At 44.7% G+C, this 23754-nt stretch overlaps 1 protein-coding gene across 1 annotated transcript in view; it reads left to right on the top strand.

The window, feature by feature from the left end:
- Nucleotides 1-11022: 11022 nt before the first annotated feature.
- Nucleotides 11023-23754, top strand: part of adamts3 (ADAM metallopeptidase with thrombospondin type 1 motif, 3) — an 87401-nt gene continuing 74669 nt past the window's right edge. The window contains 5 exon segments of the mRNA XM_034540733.1: nucleotides 11023-11059; nucleotides 11062-11081; nucleotides 11508-11529; nucleotides 15048-15297; nucleotides 15299-15461. Coding sequence (XP_034396624.1) covers nucleotides 11023-11059; nucleotides 11062-11081; nucleotides 11508-11529; nucleotides 15048-15297; nucleotides 15299-15461 — 492 coding nt within the window.

Genomic DNA, 23754 nt, shown 5'->3' with positions numbered 1-23754 from the left:
CACTGTTAAACTAATAATAAGCTATATAGTACGCTATATGTTTGCACATTAAAGCTTCTCATGAATTGAATTTTGGCCACTAGAGGGCAGAAAAACTCCAGAGCACGTTGTCGGACGCAGCGCTCTGACATCTTGTTTTTAAAGAGGACTCGCAGCAGCACTATCATTCATTTGGTAGGTGTGTTAATCCGATATTTACTATTTTCCTTTCAACTCCCGACGAGAGGGTGACATCGTGAATTTGTCCTTAACCACAACAATGAGCTTCGAGAGGCCTCCATGTTGAAGTGATGAATCATCGAATCCACCTCTCTGGAGGATTAATTCTCACTGCGAGCAACACACCTGTATTCTTTTGATTCAATATAAATATATTCTGAGGGGCAGTACAGGCACAATGCTTTCCTGTCAGTGCTATGAACAATATAAACCCGGCCAATGTGTTGCGTAGGAAGGACTGTAAGAAAGAGGGTGCGCTCCATGCATCTTTATCTAAAGAGCGCCTCAAACAAACTCTTACCCAAACATCCTGTTTCATAAAGGAGGATTATGACGGTCTCTTGTAAGTTCAGTTGAGTCCATTGTGCGAGTTATGGGATGCAAACACATGCGGCTGGTATAAAAAGCAAAGATAAAAAAAATTAAATAGAAAATACCTCCATTATTAGAGCATTTATTAAAAAATTGCATACAAGCAGGTCAAAAACAGCTTAATGAAGTCTTTCACTGCGTTAAACGAGGAAAAACTTCAACCACGTTGTGCGCTCGTCATCGGTCTGGAGCGCGTCACAAAAAAAACCGAATCCCATAATTTGGTGGGATCAGATGCATGAAAAACGGCCAACGTGAACGCAGAAGAGAACACGTTTTAAAAAGAGAACGCCGGCGACATCGTCCTTCAGGGACACTCGGCCTAAATCTCCCCCGATTGTCCCCAAAACACGTCTGAAAAAGACGTGTTTAGAAGTCTTAAGTTTGAAGGAACCACTTTGATCTACAACCAGGTTCAAATCAGAGAGAACTGGCTCTTTTAGTTTTCTATACATGCTGATTCTGAGCAGGTTTTCACTCTGGAATCAACACAATCAGATCATGTATAATGAATAACACTCGATTTCTTTTGGGGGGGGGGGGGGGGGGGGGGGGCTGATGTGCCGTTCATGCACACTGTTGTCAAACAATGTAATGCACAAAGGAATCGGAGATGCTCACAGCTGGATGCAATTAAAATACATCAAGGGCAGTGGGGAAACAGCTCGAGGAGATCTTCAGAAATCAAAACAAAAATGATTTTATGTTACATTTGGATCTTTGTGAAGTTTAATGGCAACAATTATGGAGAGTCAGGGTGGTGGAAGAACCCTTTCTACTCTTTCTAAGGGAAACATTGCTAACTAACGATAAAACACGGATATCAGACTGTCCGTTGAACTCTAACCTTCGAATGACACCAAACTTGAGCCAATGGGAGCAACGCTGGATTCGAATAGCAATGAAAAGACGAAAACAAGGATGGGAGGGGCTGGGATACCAGCTCTGAGTAAAAACATGTAATTTCACTGTGTAATGATAACCTGTGGATGTTGGTTCATTGTGCTCACAATTTGCTTTCAATTAGGGGAACACACTAATGTGTCAGCAATAGTGAATGTGTATATGATACCTGTCACCTTTCATTCGGGCCTAAAATGGAGTCTCCAAATGGCCTTTATTGGAAAACACCTAGACATACCCTTAGTAAAACATGTGTAAAATCCTTCATAAGGCTTTATGCTATGCTCCCATTGTGTTTTCCAGACATAAGTCACAGCTATAATCATCTGCAGGCATCTATTTCACAAAAATATTCAGGCGGAGATAGAAAACCTTACACTATGTGTGTCCCAACTTAAATTACTCAATGTCAGCAGCACTTAAAGTGATTCTGACTGTTGGGGGGTGGGGGGGGGGGGGGGGGGGGGCAGTTACCTTTCAAAAGAGACCAAAACCATGCATTTACTCCAAATGGTTCCCCAACAGCTTTCAATTTAGGTTGGGTACGACTGGGGCTGAGGGTGAATATGGGGAGGGTAGGTGGAGGGATGGAAAGGGCAGCGGGACGTGTGTTCAGGTTGCTGGAAATATGTCAATTTTTTTGTTTTAAGAAATGAGAGGAAAGAGTTGCATTTGTCCCTGGGTTTGAGAAGCTGGTTTATTGTGAGAAGAGAGCCTTTTTGGAGTTGGAGGTTGCCAGAGTGTGTGTGAGGTGTGAGTCGTAAGGCGGACCAGCTGAGACGAGAGCGTCCTTGTGTTGTTGAAGGTAGTCAGAGTGGCTTGGAGATGGACCCTTAAACCTGAGTCTTTCAAGCTGCGCTACGGCATTTCCGTCATGTGGTGGAGTTCAGGAGTACAACAGGGAGCTGAGTGGCTGAATGAGACAGTTTTGAGTTTTAATGGGAACCAGCTGATCGAGAGTGGGTTATTGTGGTAGTTTACGAGATGGGAGGGATTATCAGACAGCGGGGGGAATGGGAGGCCGACGTGGTACTGGCAAGAGAGGCTTGTGGGGGAGATAGTTTGAGATTTCTGAAGGATGTATTGCGCTTGGTTTTTGGGATGGGGATAGGGACGTCAATGTCCACGGTGATAGCCAGGTGGTCGGAGAAGTTGAGGTTGAGGCTGGAGAGCTTCAGTATTGTGAGACCAGTGGAGCGGACCTCGGTGCGAGTGGGGAAGTTGATGTGTTTTTAGCAGTTTCGGGAATTCTGTGGCAGATTCATACATCAGTGTTATCAATATGGATGTTAACATCAGAAAGTCAGAGAGAAAGGAGGGGTTTGGTTTGTAGATACCAGAGGAGTGGGACCAGAGAATGGTGGTTGTTTTAATGTCCTCCCGGTAGGACAGCAGCAACACCACCTCCCCCGCCCCTCAAGACGAGGTTTATCCATGTATGTGAATCCTGTGGGGGGTGGGAGGGGTGGTCTGGTTTAGTAGAGAAATAGTCCAGGGGGTTCATGCCATGTTTCAGTGAGGCAGAGAAAATCAGGGTTAGGGTCCGTTATGTATTCATTCAGAATGAGGCTTTTATTGGTGACGTTGTGAGGACTTAGGAAGGGGACGGAGAGACGTATCTTAGACCTTTCTCGTGGTTCTCGTAGTCGGAAACATTTAAGTCAGCCTGGAAAAAGTTTCACTAATTCACCGTGTTAATGATGATGAGCTAGCTTCAGCTGCAAGCAATAGTTTTACTTCCAGGCATGCCAGAAAGAAAAAAATTCTGCCACGCTTGTCACACGGTGTAAACTGCCTCATTTAAAGGGCTCTCGTCTCGGAAAAGCTCGGCATCCCAAGTCTTGATATCGTAGTCTTGACGTCACTCTGGCTTTAATTGTCAAAAGGACAAAAAAAACGCCTCCCGGTCGGCGCTGTGGAGACGGCGGCGAGCGTTCGGTGCAGGTTTCTGGGGTGGAAATGTAAGTGGTCGTATGAGGGACGTTCGCAGGTCTTTGTGGGGCTGTGCAGCCTCTACCCGGAGGGTAGAAACCCTCTGCTGCGGAGGGGGTCGTTGAAATTCACAGGCTGTCAAGAGGCTCTCTGGTTCCGTTTCCGTAGAAACGGCAAGAGGGGATGGTGGGAATCGAGGGGAATGCGGCAGGCAGGAAAAACCAGTGGTTGCGCATTCCCACGTGCACGAGAGATCCATCCACGTCTTCGTTTAACGGGGGCGAGAAACCGCTAAAGAACGGCGAGAAGCATCACCTGTCAATCACACGGTCGCATTTAATTTCAGTTTTTCCAATTTCTGATGATATTTGAATCATTCTTACCACGAGGTCCCATTTAGCAGCTGTTCCGGAGCTTTTGATCATATCTCAAGATCTTCTTCGGCCGTTGGGAGTTGTCATGAGGATTGTTGTGTAATAATTTGAGGTTCACTTCTTAACTTCGCCTCACTACAAGGCGCCTTAATGGTTGCTCCACTGGAGCTTTTTGATCATCTCCACGTGGTTTTCATTGTAGATCCTCACATTTTTTTCAGTTTGAACAGCAGCAAAAAAAAAGTACAAAACAAACAAAAGGAATCAATAGCAAAACGTTTAAAAAAAAGAAGAAGATATTTTCGCCGCTTTAAAGCAACGATCACGGAGATCGTTTTGCTTTGGTAATAAGTTCTCGAGTCTTCTTCAATTCCTGCAACCGCGCACCACAAGCCTTAAGTGACCCCGCAGGCTCTCGACGGTGAAATCACATGAAAGAGTTTTTTATCGATTTCATTGTTTGCATTTTTCTATACGTCTTCTAACTCGGCCTCAACCCGAGTCCGTGGTGAGATGAAGGTCCACGAGGGTAAATATTGATTTTTAAATGTAAGGTTTTTCAAAGCCTTTTCGGGGGCTGTTGAAAGAACATCTCTGCATCTCGGAAGTTATCATATTTCCAATAACAGTACTTTTTAAAATCCTTAGCGGATCCACACGCCCTTCCTTTTCATGTGCACATCGTAACACAGTCGCGGTTGTGACCCCCCTCGGTTTAATTGTCTCTCTTACTTACGTAAGAGCCGGAGAAAAATAAATGGTTTCCATTGAGGAGGGCGTTGGGGTTGGGGGGGGGGGCTCCCATTCAGAATATGACAACCACGTTTTAAATTATGTCAGATCCCTCTGCTGGAATGTGTCCTTTTTCTTTTTTTAGCACCGAGGAATTTTATTGCCCTACCTTCCCTCTGTTGTGGTGACACTAGCGGTGGTGGTGGTGGGGGGGGGGGGGGGGGGACCCGGCGCTGACCCCCATGGGGGGGGGTGCATCTGCTCGGGCCTCATAACTTCGTATCGTCGGACGTCACAAGTCATTGTGTCGGGGTGTTTTTTTTTTTTTTTTTTTTTGTGTGTGTCTCGAGGGACAAAAGCGCCCAAAGAGAGAAAAGAAAACAATCCAGACGCCTCCTCCTCTGAAACGAACCCGGCTCGCCCCTTTTATAATGCAAGTGGGGGTCCGGGGGGGGGCATTGTTCCCGATCGTTGTCGTTTTAGAGAAAACTTTTTCAAAGCGGCATACCTCTCCGTCTTGTAATTAGGTTAGCCGCTCCCCTCTTGTCTGGACTCTCTCGGACGGTCCCTCGCTCTGTAAAATTATACAAATTACGCTCACGTGTCCCAAGAGCCAACGCATTCATTTTCTCCCCCCGACTACCGGTTAGCTAAACCCCCCCCCCGAGGCACGCAATTAAAGGCTTTTTGGAAAACAACGGGTTCTCGAGGGCCCGCAAATATAATTAGTTTTTTTTTCTGTCGTCTGCTCCTTGTTAAAATATCTGGCAAAGACACCAACAAAAGACTCGCTGCCCCCTTTTCTTTTCTTTTTTTTTTAAAGGCGTTTTCCAGTTCAGGTGCATTTTTTATTCTATTAGAAAAAGTGGCGTGAGTAAATATAAAAGAGGGGCGATGTAATCCCACAACCTTTAATAATTGTTCCAGTTCTCCCTGTTACGGTTGTTAATATCGGTTGTCATGTTCACTGAATATTATACAGTGCTTATTGAAAACTTAATGATGTCCCTTTTTGTGGCGTCGTGTTTTTTTTTACGCTTAAATCAAACAAAGTACTCCCGTCCTTAACTTTTAAGGAGCGTTGTTCCCACAATGCGGAGCACTCCCATGTTCTCGCCTCCTCTCCAAAGCTGTCAGAAGAAAAAGCAAAGTGTGTTTGAGAGAGGAAACGTAATTGGACGTAAGCAACGGCGCTCGAGGAGATGCGCTAATTGACCTTCTGCCAGAGAAAAGAAAGCGACCGAAGGAGTTCACTAGAGGAAGTGGACTTTTATTGGAACAGCATGAACAACAGGAAATAGGGTCACGCTGTTAGTTTGAGCCCGTATAAAAAAAAAGTAATGACAGCAATCTTTTCACTTTCTTTTTCTCTCTTCTTCCCCCATTAAAAAAAAAACAAACATGAAAAAGACACAATAAAAATCCCTCTGGAGTGAAATCCCCATTCACACTTTTATCTGCATACAAATCCAATCGCGCCTGCTTTCCATTTTGCCTTTTTGTGCGATCCGCTGCCAATTGTAACAGCGAACTTATTTGTCTGGATCTGCGGTTTTGCGAGTAAAGACCAGATGTCCAGACTCCCAGAGGCCAGAAGGAGGGAAGTCCGAGGCGGCCCGGGGGGGTTCGAGGATGGACAGGAAGGTGGATAAACTAACAAATCCGTGACTCGCCGTCTCCCACGCCGCCGTGGCCCTCACCTCTGCCTTGTTCTTCACCCCTTTAACACCGTCACCTAGTTTCTCTCTCACCTTCCCCTTGCCACTTCCTCTCTCTCCCACGGCGACCGGGGCCATGAGGAGTGCAGATGTGCCGGTTATTAGCTTCTTTTTTTTCTCCTTAGTCTGCCGGTCGGTCCTCTCGCGTCCAGTCCGAAAGCCTCAATTTTTATGAATTATGCGGCAGATTTGAAGGAGGCAGCTTCGTGTCAGAGAAGGAGAGAGAGGAGGAGAAACGAACAGAATGTCTTGACACACTCCTCTAACAGCACTTTCGTTGTTGCCCATAAAAGCGTGATATACGATCATGAGTGTCCTTCCATATGTGATGCTGCGGACTCACAGTCCGTTCTCTCTCTCGCTACGAACCACGGGTGGAAAGGTAAGGGGGGTTGGGGGGGGGGGGGGGGGGGGGGGGGGGGGGGGTCCAAACTCTGTAGATGAACCTTGTACGGATGTTCTGGTTTGCTTGGTCTACCGGTGATCTGGAGCTCGTGAAGTAGAAAAGGTCCACGTCTAGACGTCTTGTCTCGATCTTTAGCCATGAAAAAAAAGCAACGTTTCGGTTTATTAGACGTCTACGTTGACACAAGCTTCGGTTTTTTTTTTTTTTTTTTTTTTTAAAACGTCCGGTGTAGTTCAGTCGTGAACGGTGAAGATCGGGGTCGAAACAATGTTTTGGCATTTAGTGTCCCGAGAGAATCAAAAAAACCTCAGTCCTCAAAGTCGAACCTCAAAGAGTTTCGTGAGCAAACTGAAAGTCAAGACGAGAATTTGTATCTTTTCTCTTCTTTTTTTTGGGGCAGCCGTTGACTGGATGTGAAGTCTCAAGTCAGTTTTCAAAGGGGAATCGAGTTATAAGTCTTTAAATTCCTGTAGAATATGATCTCACGAGGATCGTGGTGCCACGTATGAGCCTTAAGTCTCAAGTCTGACAGCTTCAGTGGCGTTTAAGAACGTTAGATTTCTAAAAGAGACGTTTGCATCTTCCTCGTTTTTGGAACCGAGCTGCAAAGATGAAATCGATGAGTTCCAATTTTTCAGGACACATTCCGAAGAACCTTTTTTTAGGGGTGTGGACAAAGACATTCGCAGACGTCCTTTGAGCTTTTTGGGAGACGCCGATTTGATTTGATTTGACTGTTTTATGACATTTTATAAACCAAAACAACTAATGGGCGGAACATGGAACGATGAGTTTTATGTCATTTTGCATTTGAACCTTCGGAAGAGTCTCCCTTTTTAGGGGCTTTGTGTCATTCTTATATTTTTCTACTCATTACATTACATTACATGTCATTTAGCTGACGCTTTTATCCAAAAGCGACTTACAATAAGTGCATTAAAAACCGTGAGTCCAAACTCAGAAAACAACAAGAATCAAGGCAAGTACAATTTCTTCAATAACGTTAAACTACAAAGTGCTATCAGTAAGTGCCATTTAAGTGCTACTAAAGTGTTAAACAGCAAAGTGCTATCGGTAAGGGACATTTAAGTGCTACTAAAGTGCTAAACAACAAAGTGCTATCGGTAAGGGACATTTAAGTGCTACTAAAGTGCTAACAGCAAAGTGCTATCGGTAAGGGGACATTTAAGTGCTACTAGAAGTGCTAAACACAAAGTGCTATCGGTAAGGGACATTTAAGTGCTACTAAAGTGCTAAACAGCAAAAGTGCTATCGGTAAGAGCCATTTAAGTGCTACTAAAGTGCTAAACAGCAAAGTGCTATCGGTAAGGGGACATTTAAGTGCTACTAAAGTGCTAAACAGCAAAGTGCTATTGGTAAGGGACATTTAAGTTGCTACTAAAGTGCTAAACAAACAAAGTGCTATCGTAAGTGGACATTTAAGTGCTACTAGAGTGCTACTACGGCTCTACCTTCCCCATTCAAGGTGATAGTCTCGTCCTGGTGAGACGTAGGTTCGAGCTCCTTTTGTGCCAGTGGTGCCCTTGAGCAGGCTGGATCAAAAGCACCTCCCACCGACAGTCCTCCTTACATTTCCACAGGTTTCTCCCGGTGCAGGGCGGCTCTTTATAATAAAAGCTGCCGCGGTTATTGACGGTGAGAAGTTCAGCTCAAACCGAACAGTAAAAAAAAAAGGTCAAAGGTGAAAAAAGATCGATGCCGCTTCTCCTGGTGCAGGTGGAGGTGCGTTTTGCTCGAGGGCACCACGGAAGCAGTGGTGGGAAGTAAGTACGCTTTGCACTTTATGCTACTTTATACGTTGCCGTCGCAACATTTCATCTCATTATATTAGAAAAATGTAATCTGGAAAGGCATTTAAAATATTTTGTTTGTGACTTAAAAAGTGTTGAACCAGTTTCAGTTTCATTTAAATACATGTATTTAGAGGCCCAAAGACGTAAAACGAACCTATATTTACCAAACAAAATAAAGATTAAGGGTAATACAGATTATTGTTATAGTGGCTTCTATGGGTGTTTTTTCGCCCCCCCCCCCCCAGAGTTTAACTGTATCTAGAGTAGTTTAAACGATCTCCATCTCCTATGCTAATGCTAACTTTGATGCATAAGTACCATATATAGAATATTAATGTCTTTTCTGCAGAACCATGTGATAACTCAACCGCGGGTTGAGAAATGTTGGTTTCCACCCCTTTTTTTTAACGCAATGAGTGATATTTGAAATAACGCCCGTTCGCTCACAGTCCGAAAATTCGACAAAAAAACCCATTTTTACAACGACACATTTATTCAACTGACAAAGACGAACCTGGGGGAAAAAATAAAAAAACGAAAATAAAATAGGGAAGCTCGGCGCACCGTTTTCACGATTTGAGCTCACTTCGGGGCCGGAGGTGGTTCCCATAGCGGCACGCGGTTTCACGATCCAGAAGGTGGGGGCTCCCCCCTGAACCATTGATTCGGCTGCTCGGAGACAATTTCCTTTCCCTGAAGTTTTCTTTCCAGATCTCTCTGCTCGTCGGGGGCTCAGGTGTCCCTGAAGTTTCTTTGTTAACCCCCCCCCCCCCCCCCCTCCACCCATTGCTCTCGTGGAGGCATTTATACCTGAGAGAGAAGAGACAGCGAGCTGGATGGCGTGGAGTCAGTAACGAGGCCGACGGCAGTTCATATTATTGAAGATGATTGCTACACATTCCCCCCCCCCCCCCCACCCCCCCCCCATACAGTATTTTAACCCTCTGGAGCTTTTCAGTCAGCTGAGACGGAGAAGAGAGGCGAGAGAGAGGTGAATGTCAGTCACTCTCGCACACGGCTCGCATGAAGTATATATTCGGCTGTCGGAATATATTAAATGTTGCAGAAGATGACGACGGTACAAAAGGAGAGGAAAAGAAAGCACCTTTTATATAAAAAAAAGAAAGAATCCAGAGTACTTTTAGTCATAATCTAACTCTTTTTTTTTTTTTTTGATTTCTTAGTGTACGTGTCTTGCCTCATTATTACCGGTGTGTGTGTGTGTGTGTGTGTGTGTGTGTGTGTGCTCACTTTCTCTCACTTGTCCTCCTGTCCCACCGTGTGTTCAGATGAGGAAGGGTATAGGACCGTGTGATTGTAATTATTAATATCGGTATGAACGTGTGCGAGGGTCGCAGGTCACGACTCGGAAAGGGTCACGAGATTATTTTTTATTTTTTTTAAATTACATGTGGCATAAAATTAAGTACATTTTTTTTTGCGGATCTGACATACTTTGAGTTGCAGGAGGGGGGGTTTAAGGGGACCAGAGGTTCAAACTAATGGCTTTTAGAGGGAGATTAGAATGCTACTGGCTTTAATTAACGACTTCATTTAGGGTTTCTGGATTAGAAATGTGTTACAATCGCTCTTCCTCCGCCCCTCTTCTCTTCAATAATGTCAAGTTACTTTATTTTAAATCACGGCCAAAAAAGCTTTCACGTGGCGAACATCAGATATTTCAAACAGGGCTTTTTGGATATTTCGTATTCGATACGTAAACGCGTACGTATGCTTATAAAACTTTAGTATTTAAAGTTCTTTTTGAGCTGTCACGGTAATAGATCTTCTTCGTAGATCCTCTCCTCCCTCTGTAAGCTTCAGCTTCTATATCTTTATCTCCTTGAACTTTTTTTAAATACTGGATTCACCCTTCAAACACATATTTCATGTCTATCGTGACGGGGTTATACAACTATGAAAGTTAATGTGGAAAGAAACTAACGTTATCATGTTTTAGCTGGCTCCTTCTACCCTGTCCTGGGATGGAGGTGGGGGAAGAGGGAGTTCTTCCTCCTCCTCCTCCTCCTCCTCCCCTCGTCCCCCTGCATGTGTTTCAGGGCTCGCGGACAGGGCAGCGTGACGGTCACGCAGGGTTGGGGTCTTGCCCTTTTTTTTTTTTTTTTTTTTATTAGCCAGGGGAGGCCAAGTGCCAGGTTGCAAGAGCTCCACACTGCAGCTCTGTCCCGGCCAGCGGCAGAGGGGATGTCCTACTAACTTCCACCCCAAACCAACAACACACTAAAAAAAAAAAGACAAAAAAAAAAAATTTCTAGAAACTTTCGGTCAAAGAGAAAGAAAGAAACAACAAAACACTGACTGACTTGACAAAGTGTCGCAACTCGCCTCACTCCTACTTTTATGAAACTTTTTTAGGGAGGGGGTGGTGGTGGTGGTGGTGGCTGTGAATCTACGTTGATAACTTCTCGCTCGCGTTGAGAAGTTTTCTTTTCTTTCTCCCCAAAAAAAAAAAAAAAAAACCGTCATTTTTTATTTTTTTTTTAAAACCATTTTTGACGTCGGGATCCAGTCGGCTTCTTCAAAGGCTCGCGATGGCTCCGCTGTCACTCGCGCTGCTCCTCGTCGGACTCGCGTGACTTCAGCCGACAAGGTAAGTGGGGTTTTTTTTTCACACGAGACTCCTTGTCTTCTCCCCACCCCCCTCCAAAAAAAAAAAATATATATATATATATATTTTAAAATAAAATAATAATTAAAAAGCCGTTGCGTCGCGGAGAAGTGGTGGCAGACACAGCGACGGCTTATTTATTTATTTTATTAAATGTTTAAAAAAAAAAAAAAGTGTCCGAACTTCTCCCCCCGCCCCCGGTTTTGAGGGACACTGCTTCCTCTGTGAAGGACGTGTTGACACTGCGCGGTTACGTAACACGTGGAATAGAGGCCTTTTTTGTTGTTGTTTTGTTACATTTGATTTATTATTATTATAATATTTATTTATTTTTTACAGTAAACTTTTGTCCTGCTCGCTGTCAGATTGTGACTTCCTCTCCCCGACTCTTTCTCTCCCTCTTTGCAGGCTGGTGAAGTAGATAGAGAGGGTAAGTCCTGTTTATGTTCTCCCTTCTTCTTAATAGAGAGGTGTAAGTATGTGTGTGTGTGTGTGTGTGAGAGAGAGAGAGAGACAACCTTGTTGCAGTGGGATCAAAGTGGGAGGGGGAGTGTGTGTGTGTGTGTGTGTGTGTGTGTGTGTGAGGAGCCTTGTAATACACCCCTCCTCCCCTTATCAGCCCACCATTCCCCTCCACACACACACACACACACTTATATATTACATGAGCAAAGTGCTTCGAGGGGCTTTGTAATACAGGAAAAGAAAATTCCACTTCTAAATCCCGCACATCTGTTCTCCATTTCTGAGGTTAAGAAACAAGTGAGCTGCGGCGGGCGTCCACGTAGGATCCTTTTTTTTTACACCCCTATCCCGCTATCTTCCCCGGGAACCCCGAGGGGGGCTTTCTGTATGGAGCGGCGCCACCGATGGCTCTTCTCGTGGCACCCACCCCCCCCACCCCACCCACACAACACACACACACACACACATTATCGTCGTCGTAAAGCAAGTCATTTGGCCCGTTTAGTGTGGTTTCTCTTCGCAATTTTCCACCTCCAGCTTTGCTTCTTTTTACAAGTCAAAGTCAACAGGCCTCAAGCGAAGGAACCACTTGTACGGACGGATTATGTCCCCCACCCCACCCCCCACCCCCACCCCAAGTGGTTTATGGGAAACTCGTGGCATCCAATAATTTTATCATGAAACCAAATTCACACCATGAAACAGTTGTTCTTCACACTAATCTGACTTGAGTTCATTGTTCAGGGTTACAACTTCCAGGGTCTATTTTTTTGGGCCTTAATTGGAAAAGTTAGAACGGATATGATGTCGGATTCGAAACCCCGGGCCATCCCTCTACCAGGTGAGCTAGGAGGGGGAAGGGGGTGCGGCCTCATTCACGTCACATTTATGGGTGTTTATTATGCTATCGTAGTAGCCAAGGCGCGCTGAGTGGTGAAAGAATACCGCGTTTACAACCGAGCGCCACGTCGCACGGACCGGTTGGCTCCAACGGGGGGGGGGGGGGGGGTGGGCGGGGCTTAGTCGAGGTGCAAGAAGACGAGCGTCTTTTCGGAGAGCAACCAATGATGAGCAAGGAGGAGAAATCCCATCACAGCAGAGGGCAATCCACCCAACATATCTCGAAAGAGAGCGACTTTAAGGGGCGCCGCTCGTAGAAAGGGTCGTACTTTTAAACCGTGAGCTTTTTAAAAAAAAAATTTGCAAGAGAGTGGTTCGAGGAGGCTGAATGACCCTTAAATCCGCCAACGCTATCAGTATAATGAAGCCATTCACTTTCCTTCTGACCGTTTTTTAAAGTCCATATTTGACAAAAGAAGATAAGCCGATGGAGCACAGACCTCCAACCAAGGACGATCCTCTCCAAAGTCCTCTTTCCCAGTTCCATGAAAATACGGCCGGTAGTATTTTTTAAAACATTTTAACCCCTCCCCCCCCCCCCCAAAAAAACTTTAAGTAATAATATTAATACAAGAAAGGGAAAATAAACAAAGGAGAAGCATCTGACGCACACAGAAATAGACAATCGGCCCAGTTCCTGTAGGAACCCTCAATGGGATCCAGGAACATTAGGATTTAAGGATCAATTGTTCCCAATTTTAAGTTTCTGCGACGTCATTATTTAAAACGTATCCTCTTCGCCATCTTTTAACCTTTTTGCAGGATTGTGTTCCACCCATCGACCAACATTTGGTTGCAAACGCACATCGCGTTGAAGACACGTTTATGTTCAATAAGGCATAAGGCTTTACGATGGTTGTATATAAGGAGTTAAATCAGACCAGTTTCTAGAACAGAAAAATACCTAAATGTGCCGTAGAAAATTACATTTCTGTGGAAATATAACTAGTTTGAAATAAACAAGTTCTTATAAGGCTTTTTAATGTGAAGAAGTGACTTAATTCACCACTGAACACCCTCACCCCCCTCATGCTTATGTCAGCAATTTTGAGTCCGGCGTGGGAATGGCCGACTCCGCCACTACCAGTAATACCTACCAAAAGAAATCCACCGTGAATGAGGATAATTACCCAATGTAAATAGATTCAACGGGTATTGTTCGATTTCTAGACAATCCCCAGGATTATAACTTTCATAAACCCAAACTCTAATTGGACTCCAAAGGAGAAAAAGGTCTTCATGAATCCGTCTCGCCGGATCAGACCCTGAGGATTAAACGGTGAAACACGGATCACTAATGAACGGCGCTAATTCTGGGCTCCACCTCTGTCTCGCGGCTCCACGACTTTTCATCCCGTAAACAATTTGTGTTTTTACTGCGATACGATTCAAAGCTTTTACTGCGATACGATTCAAAGCGATACGTAATTCTCCTGCGTGCCGCACAGGCTTTTTCACGAACGGGTATCAAGCGACGAATTCTGTGGCCGTTGGTGAGTGAGAGTGAGGTCACTGAGGTATTTACCCTGTAAAAAAAAAAACCCAACCTTTTGCATGTTCAAAAGCAGACACGGCCGAGGGGGATGATGGAGGTGCTTCTTGATCTGCGTTTTTTTTTTTTAACCGAGCCGTCGTCTTCTCGACGCTCTCATCGAAAGATCTTTTTTTATTCATTATTTTATTCATCACGAAAAAAGTGCCGCACGCTGTGATTTGTATGAAAAAGCGAGGCACGTCCTCCGATGTGTAATTTGAGTTTCAAACATCGACACCTGTTTGAAGATGATTACAAGGTTTACAGATTCCACATTGCATTTCGCCAAAGATCACAGAAGGTGTCTGCCGTCTGCACGAAGAAGCACTCAAGGAAAATGTTCCCTTTTATTTTTTTATTTTTTTTTTAAAAGCCCACAGATTTCCTGGTACAATCGAGTTGGGCCACAATTTAGCAAATGAACTTTCGGGTCGCAAAGGTTTCTTCATCTTCTTCTTCTTCTTCTCTAAACCGAGAGGCTTCAATCCTGCGTTTGCGTTGCCAGATTTAAAAGTATCGACCCTCAAAGGAGACGCGCGGGCGTCCGTCTCCATGCGAATCGGCACCATCTGTGATGGACGAACGCGGACGCGTATAGAAACGGTGATGACGACCACGCCGATGCAGTCTCTTTGATTGATTATTTATACATTCGTACATACATATACATACATATACTGTATATATAGATATAACAGTTGATTGGGAGAGAGAAAAATAAATCAAACCAAAACGTACCACAGCTTGAGCTTCCCAAATGTGAGGATCAGCTGCTATATTTAGTATTATTAAGTTTTGAAATTGCTGGTCAGACGAAGCAAAGAATTCTGAGACTGAGAATTTTTATTTTTATAGTTTCTCTTTATCATCAATCAATTTATTGTGTTTTTATTAGCTCTGCTGCATGATATCCTCTTCACAAGACATTTGTTTTAATGCTTAATCTACAGACCAATGTGCTGTAGATTCTACTTCCTGCTGCCTTGAATGAATGAATGAATGAATGAATGAATGTATGAAGGCCTCACTGTCGCCGTGTGGTTCCACAGACCAGCTGAGGAGCCGGCTGAAGGAATACGGCCTGGTCACTCCCTTCAGCACCGACTCCCACGGACACTACCTGTCGCACCTGCTCTCCGCCACCCACAAGCGGCGCGTCAGGAGGGCGGCGCTCCCCTCCGGCGAGCAGAATCTCTTCTTCAACATCTCCGCCTTCGGGAAGGAGTTCCACCTGCGCCTGCGGCCCAACGCCCGGCTGGTGGCGCCGGGCGCCGTGGTGGAGTGGCACGACGAGATCGCGGGGAAACGTCGGCGTCGGCGTCTCGGGCGCCAACCAGACGGACGCGGACGGCGGGGCGGAGAGGATACTGCGCCGCGAGCTGCTCAAGACAGACTGCACCTTCATCGGCGACATCACAGACGTGCCCGGGGCCTCGGTTGCCATTAACAACTGTGACGGACTGGTAAGTCCTCTCCGGCCCATAAAGCTTCCTCCCCCCCCCCCTCCTTCCAACCCTTTTCATCCCAGAAGTGCCGTGACCTTATCAACTCTTCTCTCGCCGATCTTCCTTAAGTGTCCGTAACTCCTGCGTTCAGCCTTTTCTCTTTTACGTCCCGCGCTCGGGGGCATTTTTACAGCACTTTGTCCCCTTTCGGAGATGTTCTTCTGGGCTTTTTGTTACAGATGTTTGTCACGGGTGAGCGGCCATCCCATCGCGCCCACAAAACCCTTAACAGAGCTTCTCCCCCCCCCCCCCCCCCCCCCCCGAAACCTCGTCCCGATGTAAAAACACAAGTTCCCTTTGTGCTCCACACAAGTGTGCAGACCCCATCCTCCCCTTCACCCCTCGTAAAACACTTGAACAGTAATCGGGTGATGACCTGGGACAGAATCTCTCGGAGGAGGCCAACAAGACATCTCTGTGTTTAGGGAAGAGACCCCGAAAAAAAACTTAAAACAGAGTTTCTCCGGAGGAATGTTGTAGTTTAAAAAAAAACCAGCAACACAAGGGATGTACTGTACCTCACGAGTCCTTCACAATCTGCTATAAGATTAAAGCTGCCGCTGGTTTATCGTTTTATTATTACCGGCAGATTCGTCCTGCTCCCAGGTGAGCTCGATATGGGAAGAAAGGGGGTTGTCCTTTAACCGGAAAAAAAGGTTGGCGGTTCGATTCCCGAGGCACCGAAACCCAAAGTTGCTCGACCGCTTCTAAAAAACGAACGAGGACGGGTTGAAGGCAGATTTATTGTACCCACCTGTTTGTGGGTGACCATTAAAATGAAGTTAAAAGTTGTTTTTATATTTATGGGAGTGTATGAAGGCATGAGCTTACTATGAAAAATTAATCGTTGGTTTTTTAGTGTCTCAAGGGGGAATTTTTGACGTGAACAAAGAGAGGAAGTGACACCGGCCCCCCCCCTTTTTTTCCCCCTTAACGACGCGTCCTCGCTGGTATCCGTCTGGTTACCTTTTCATGCCTCGTTTCATCCGTTTGACTGCTGCCCACTGAGGTTTGAGATTGCCCAACGCCGCCGCTCTTTGAAAAAAAAAAAGGGCAACTGTGGGCTCACAATCTGACTGCGACATCAAAAAAGGCAGTTTCCTTCAGGACCGCCGGAAAAGAGAGTGACAGTGATAGCCCTCGGGACTTTGACTCGAATCCTTGTGAAACATGAATGCTAACCCTGGTGGTCTGCTTTTTCTTAGATATCAGTGTGTGTGTGTGTGTGTGTGTGTGTGTGTGTGTGTGTGTCCAGGATTTGATTCTCAGTAGATAGCCGAAGGTGCTCTGCAGGGGGTTCACTTTGTTCTCTCCACATTACAACGCTGGTGACACGGCAGCACGCGTCGAGGGACATTCTCTCCGGCAGTTTGAGGCTTCTGTGTGATAACGACCTGCGTTATAAAAAAAAAAAATAAAATAAATGCTGCTGACTTTACTTAATGTAAACAAGAAGGACGCTGACAGGTGTCGTCTTGCATGAAAAACTTGAGTCTCCCCGAAAAAAAGGCAAACGAAAGCTAAAATCGTACATTCTGTGCAACTACGAACCCTCTTTGTAAAGGACCTCCTAGTGATGGCATTCAATATGCTTTAAAACTGCACATAACAAGTGCTTTTGACACGTACAAGAGAAGTCAATCAATCACGAATGAACACAGAGACACAAAAAGAAGTTTATAAAGATTATTTGGAGAAACAAAAAGTAAAATTCCAGATCCATTCTGGTTGCCAAATTAGATTAGAAAAATGACACAAAATGACACTTTTACGCAATCTAAATAAAAGTAAAAACTGCGTCTGAAATGATGATGAATTAGGCTTTTCCTGTTTTTCCCTTAAAACAGACTCTTGAACTTCCTGGGAAAACAGTTTTTCTTGAGTGGTCACGATCCAAAAAGTCAAGCACATAAAGTTAAGAGTTTGTTCTCAAATATGTAACATAAAAAAGTTTCCCAGAGTCCAAGTTTATGTCTTCATATTCTTTCATTTTTGCTTTAAAAACAGACAAAAATCGGTGGCTTCTTATTTTTTGTAGATAAACAAATTAATTACCTTTTTTCTTTTTAAATAATGGCAGTATGACATTGCACAGCTGTTATCTCTTGTCCCAGCCCAACCATCTATTTGTACATTGCATTATGAAAGTATGGATACTATTTTTAATCCATCTTGGATTACGGCCATTTCCATTTTGACTTTTTTTCAACCATTAAACAGAAATGACCATATTTGTATTGCGGAGGAGTGACGTACTGAGGTCGTGTACGGCTCTGGTAGCGGCAGCAACTTGTCAATCACAAGATAGCCCCGCCCCTAAAGCATCCCCCTGCTTTATGGTCTGTTTGACTCTAAATGACCTTAATTTACTAAATGAACATCATTCTGTATTGAAGAAGACTTGAAACTAGAGATTGAGACCAAAAACTAATGTTTACAATGTTTACTGAGGGAATAAATCAAGAGAAGTAGAGTCATTTATATAGACTTCTATACAACCAGAGGAGTCGCCCCCTGGTGGTCAGTAGAGAGAATGCAGCTTTAAGACATGAAGCATAGACTTCTATACAACCAGAGGAGTCGCCCCCTGGTGGTCAGGAGAGAGAATGCAGCTTTAACACATGAAGCATAGACTTCTATACAACCAGAGGAGTCGCCCCCTGGTGGTAAGTAGAGAGAATGCAGCTTTAACACATGAAGCACGGACTTCTATACAACCAGCGGAGTCGCCCTCTGGTGGTCAGGAGAGAGAATGCAGCTTTAACACATGAAGCATAGACTTCTATACAACCAGAGGAGTTGCTCCCTGGTGGTCAGGAGAGAGAATGCAGCTTTAACACATGAAGCAAAGACTTCTATACAACCAGAGGCGTCGCCCCTGCTGGTCAGGAGAGAGAATGCAGCTTTAACACATGAAGCATGGACTTCTATACAACCAGAGGAGTTGCCCCCTGCTGGTCAGTAGAGAGAATGCAGCTTTAACATATGAAGCATAGACTTCTATACAAACAGAGGAGTCGCCCCCTGGTGGTCAGGAGAGAGAATGCAGCTTTAACACATGAAGCATAGACTTCTATACAACCAGAGGAGTCGCCCCCCTGGTGGTCAGTAGAGAGAATGCAGCTTTAACACATGAAGCACAGACTTCTATACAACCAGAGGAGTCGCCCCCTGGTGGTCAGGAGAGAGAATGCAGCTTTAACACATGAAGCAAAGACTTCTATACAACCAGAGGAGTCGCCCCCTGCTGGTCAGGAGAGAGAATGCAGCTTTAACACATGAAGCATAGACTTCTATACAACCAGAGGAGTCTCCCCCTGTTGGTCAGGAGAGAGAATGCAACTTTAACACATGAAGCATAGACTTCTATACAACCAGAGGAGTCGCCCCCTGGTGGTCAGTAGAGAGAATGCAGCTTTAAGACACTTTGCTTCACTCTTCAGAACTGGAGGTTGCCCCCTGGTCAAGCCTTTAGTCTTTCAGACAGTTCTTCTGGTCCATTAATCTGCAAATTACGATAGCACATTAAGCTCACTGGCCCCAAACAGTGTGGAAACGGGGCGTTTAACATCCAGTTCCATATATGAAAGCGTCTGTATGTGCAGCTCTGGATGCACGAAGCCCCACCGTGAGTTTGTAAAATAACGCGGCTGATTAGCGCCTGTCAGTCACACGAACTCTCCGACTTTCTTTCCATTTCCTCTCGTTCACTCTCCCCAGAGTTCGGGAGTGCACATCGTTTAATGCAATTAAGTTTTATTGATGTGGGAAAAGGCTCTTTAAACACGAAGAGCTCGGTAGCCGTCAGTGAGCGCAGTCACTCACGGGGACAACATGTTCACATAGTTGGATGTGTTCTCTCGAAGCAACGTCCGCCCTGACAGAAGTTAGAACACCGTCTCCGTGTGAACTCCTAATATAATCTCCCTAACAAAGATAAAGCCACTCTGACCTTTTTTACGTCAGTCCTCTGCAGGATTTGGCCGTTTCCTTTTGATTGCAGCGAGAGGAAGCAGTTCATCACTCGGGCAGATTCAGTCTCTCCGAGACATTTATAGTTGAACCTCGCCGGAGATTCGGGGGCCGAGAGGGGTCCGCACAGGATGTGAGAGTATTGCTTTGTAAACACCGTCGTGGCAGGATGTCACTTTGAAGACGCCAACGGCCATCAAATGTCTGCCGCTTTGCCCGGGTGGAGGGCTGATTTGAGAGGGCTGCTGCTGCTGCACGTAAACACTGGATGAGTGGGGAGTAATTTGAGTATAAAAAAAATCAGACCAAAAAAAAAGATCAGACCAATGATTCTGGATCAAATCTGAACACAAAAGTTGCAGCTTTCTGCAGCTCAAATACTTGATTTAAAAACAATATATACTTTATTTCAGGGACTCTGTCACACTCTCTTAACTTCCTATAATTGCATTTTTATTTAACTGTTGTGATTCCGACTTTGTTACAGCAGAAAACAACACATTTTGGATTTAATGGGATATAAAAAATACTGAATACAATTTGGGTAAAAGTAAGCCTTTTAAAATCTGCTTTTTACTCCAATTTCTTTCGTCACTTTCTCGGACTGGAAGTATTTTTAGAGCTGTCAACATCACAAGAGACTTAATTTACGGTAAAACTGCCGGGATCAGTGATCTGTTACAGCAGGAAAACAACAAATAGATATTCTGGGACATAAAATCAGTTTAAACTGACCTGCCTTAAACAAAAGCTAAGGTTATTTATGGCTAAAAATCTATGAAAACCAAAAGGACTTAACGATGCGATGGATATGATGCAATACGATACTATATGATACGATACACTACAATACGATACACTACAATATAATAAGATATGATGCGATACAATACAATAGGATTCGATACGCTACGATACAATATGATACGCTACAATACGATACTATATGATACGATACACTACAATATAATAAGGTATGATGCGATACAATACAATAGGATTCGATACGCTACGATACAATATGATACGCTACAATACGATACGCTACAATACAATATGATTCGCTACCATACGATATGATTCGCTACAATACGATGCAATACGATAAGCTACAATACGATAAGCTACAATACAATATTATTCGCTACAATACGATAAGCTACAATACAATACGCTACAATACGATATGATACGCTACAATACAATATCATACGCTACGATATGATACGATATGATTCGCTACAGTACGATGCAATACGATAAGTTACAATACGATAAGCTACAATACAATATGATACGATACGCTACAATACAATATGATTTGCTACAATACGATGCAATACGATAAGCTACAATACAATATGATACGATACGCTACAATACAATATAATTCGCTACAATACGATGCAATTCGATAAGGTATAATACATTATGATTCGCTACAATACGATGCAATACGATACAATACAATCAATGCAAGATGAGACGATAAAAAAATAAAATCCCCAATTCTATCAATGGATAGGTTGATTTTGATTACAAAAAAAAAAAACTATTCATACAATACAAAAATGAAAATCTATAGCTAAAGTCAGATTTTTACTAAAAAAAACATTGGCAGCCCAAACACTCACATCCTGAATGCAAAGCATGCCGGACCGCATAGCTGGAGATCAAACACTCAGCAAACCAGTGGTTGCTAATGAAAAAGCCTGTCGTTGGGGGCCGGTGGTCTTTGATCTCAAGTGGTAGCCTTGGCCCTCGCTAGGTGTGTGTTTTACAGTTTCTTAATTACAGCCAGGCTGCTGTCTGGAAGTCTTTACTGCAGGCGGGCAGGCGGCCTGACTGCTCAATGCTTATGAGGCAGACACTTCCTCCTTCAGCAGCAGTAGCAGTGTGGGGGCGAGGTGAGGGACGCCGATCCTCGCCGGGACCCTGTGGGGAGGCAGCCATCATGTTTCATGCATGTCAGAGGCTGCCGGGGGGGGGGGGGGAGAGTTTCTTCTTTTTCTCCTTTTTTGTATTCCTCCCCCACCTCGGTAAACACGTTTGAAACACATCAGAGCTGAACTCTGCTTTTCTGCCTCTTTTTTATTCTCGCACTGAGAAAACAAATGTGATGGGGGTCACAGCAGCCGGTGAGCGCCGACGTGACCCCAAAAGCAAACAGTCTGTCAGCTCATTTATGTCTCCCTTCCACTTCGGTGATTCGGGGCTTCTGCTGCGACAAACCTGCATCACCGTTCATCTCATTAGCACGGCGAGGGATTAAGAACAACCTCACAGCTATTTTAAAAGTAGAAATTGGTCTCGCTTCACTGACATTTATTATTGATTTGGCTGTCTGGAATCTGGGTCCTAATAATAATTATCCTTTTACACTCAACGAGCACAAGGTGGGTCTGGAATCCCGGACTCTGTTGATCACGTGTACTCACCAGTGATCAACTAGTGATTTAATAACGGTTGACAAATGTAGTTGCCGAATTTTGGATCGTCAGCGGCTAGCGACCTGACGTGGCAGCCGCCTGTCACTTTAAGTGGCCACCGCCTAAACTATGCATCACTTTAAGCCTTAATATCCTTTAAATCTATGAGTTTTATAAATGTGTAAGCTCCCGTTCAGTTGTCATGAACCTGGACGTTGGCTATCGTGTAGTTTATTTCTGCTGCTACGTTAACATGGAGGGTCTACGGGGGGGGGGGGGGGATCGGCTCGCTATTGGAGGCGGCCTCAAGTGGCCATTTCAAGAACTGCAGTATTTGGCACTTTATTTAGGATTTTTAGAGGCTTGATGGATACTTTAATTCACACGTAGCGCACGATGGATGAATTGTCCTTTCTACAGTGAACCTGCTGATATGAGCTCATATACAGTATATATCAGATATATCACTAGTTTCAGAGCAGTGTCAACATCCCATAGTTTGTCCACTAGTGAGCAATTACGAGTAGCTTTTGCACTGTAAAATATTTCGCTTTGTGTGTATTTTGTATTAATCTAAGGGTAAAGATTGATCTTCCGGGTTATGTGGGTTTTGTTTTGTTCTTTACACATAACGATCAGCTGAAAGTGCATTATCGGTCATTATCAGCCCCCCCCCCCCACCCCCCCCCCCCCAAAAAAAAAACAATCCAGCAATCGGACGGATTTTTTAATCACATAAATTCACATTGCTGTCATTTTTTTCCCGTCCGTGTTCTGGAAGCTCGACCTCTCTGAACGTTGCCAGATGCACATGCGGACACGCGATTTGAATTATCTGTTAAAAGGAGAGGGGAGCTTCTCTTCAGCCTCGCGCGGTTCGGACGCTCTTTAATAATTCAAAGGTTCGCGTTCGGGACCTTCGGATCGATTCCTCAAACCAGAGTTCGCCTTCTGTGTCTTATGCATGTTAAAAAAAAAAAAAGATCAAAGGGAGGGGGTGGGGGGGGGGGGGGGCTGTAAAACACAAGCTGTCAACTTTTTCAATGTCCTTGGGAAGTATGGGCTCCGTGAAGGCATTTCGCTTCCGGGATATAATAACACGTGTTTGACCCTTAAAACACACCTGGTCCGTGATGTTTTATTTTATTTGTTTTTTTTTAACGAGTACTGTACGTCCATCGTTAACAAGCTGAGGAGGGTTGGTTCAGTTTCTCTTTCACGTGGATGAAACACACAGAACACGTGTCTTGATGAAGGATACAAGGGAAAACGGCGAAGGAATGCGAGTGACCTTGATATGTCAGAAGTGGGTGTAAGCTGTATCATTCCCATCCTCCTCCTTCCTCCTCCCTAAACACAAGTTCATGTCTGTCATGTCTGCTGATGGTTCACATGCTGCGAGAAGTTTTATTGAAGCTTCTCAGGTCTCGATGTATCTTCAGGACTTCGGGGACGTTATAATCTCGGCGTCTGCTTTTCGTCCGGTTAGAGGGGAAGAAGATGACGGAGGAGTATAGATTAATGATTTGTTTGCGATGACTAAACTTCTGGTAAATGGAGCCCCCCCCCCCCCAAAATGTCTCGGGGGGGACGGGGACGGGGATATTAAAACTTTAAAATCTTTTTGCTATCTTGAGAGTTCAGAGACAAAACGCGGAGAGGGGGGGGGGGGGGGGGGGGGGGGGGGGGGGGGGGGGGGGGGGGGGGGGGGGGGGGGGGGGGCATGAACCAGCGAGCTGGAGTTTAGTTTTTTCTTTGTTTGATGCGAGGCTTTTATTTTTAAATTTTTTGAAACACACGGTTTGCATCCCGACGTTGAAGGGAAACACTTTCACTCCTGGACTCCTGCG

Source organism: Cyclopterus lumpus, chromosome 9 (genome assembly GCF_009769545.1).
Source record: "Cyclopterus lumpus isolate fCycLum1 chromosome 9, fCycLum1.pri, whole genome shotgun sequence".
Classification (NCBI taxonomy): domain Eukaryota; kingdom Metazoa; phylum Chordata; class Actinopteri; order Perciformes; family Cyclopteridae; genus Cyclopterus; species Cyclopterus lumpus.
This window is presented reverse-complemented; position numbering and strand designations above follow the sequence as displayed.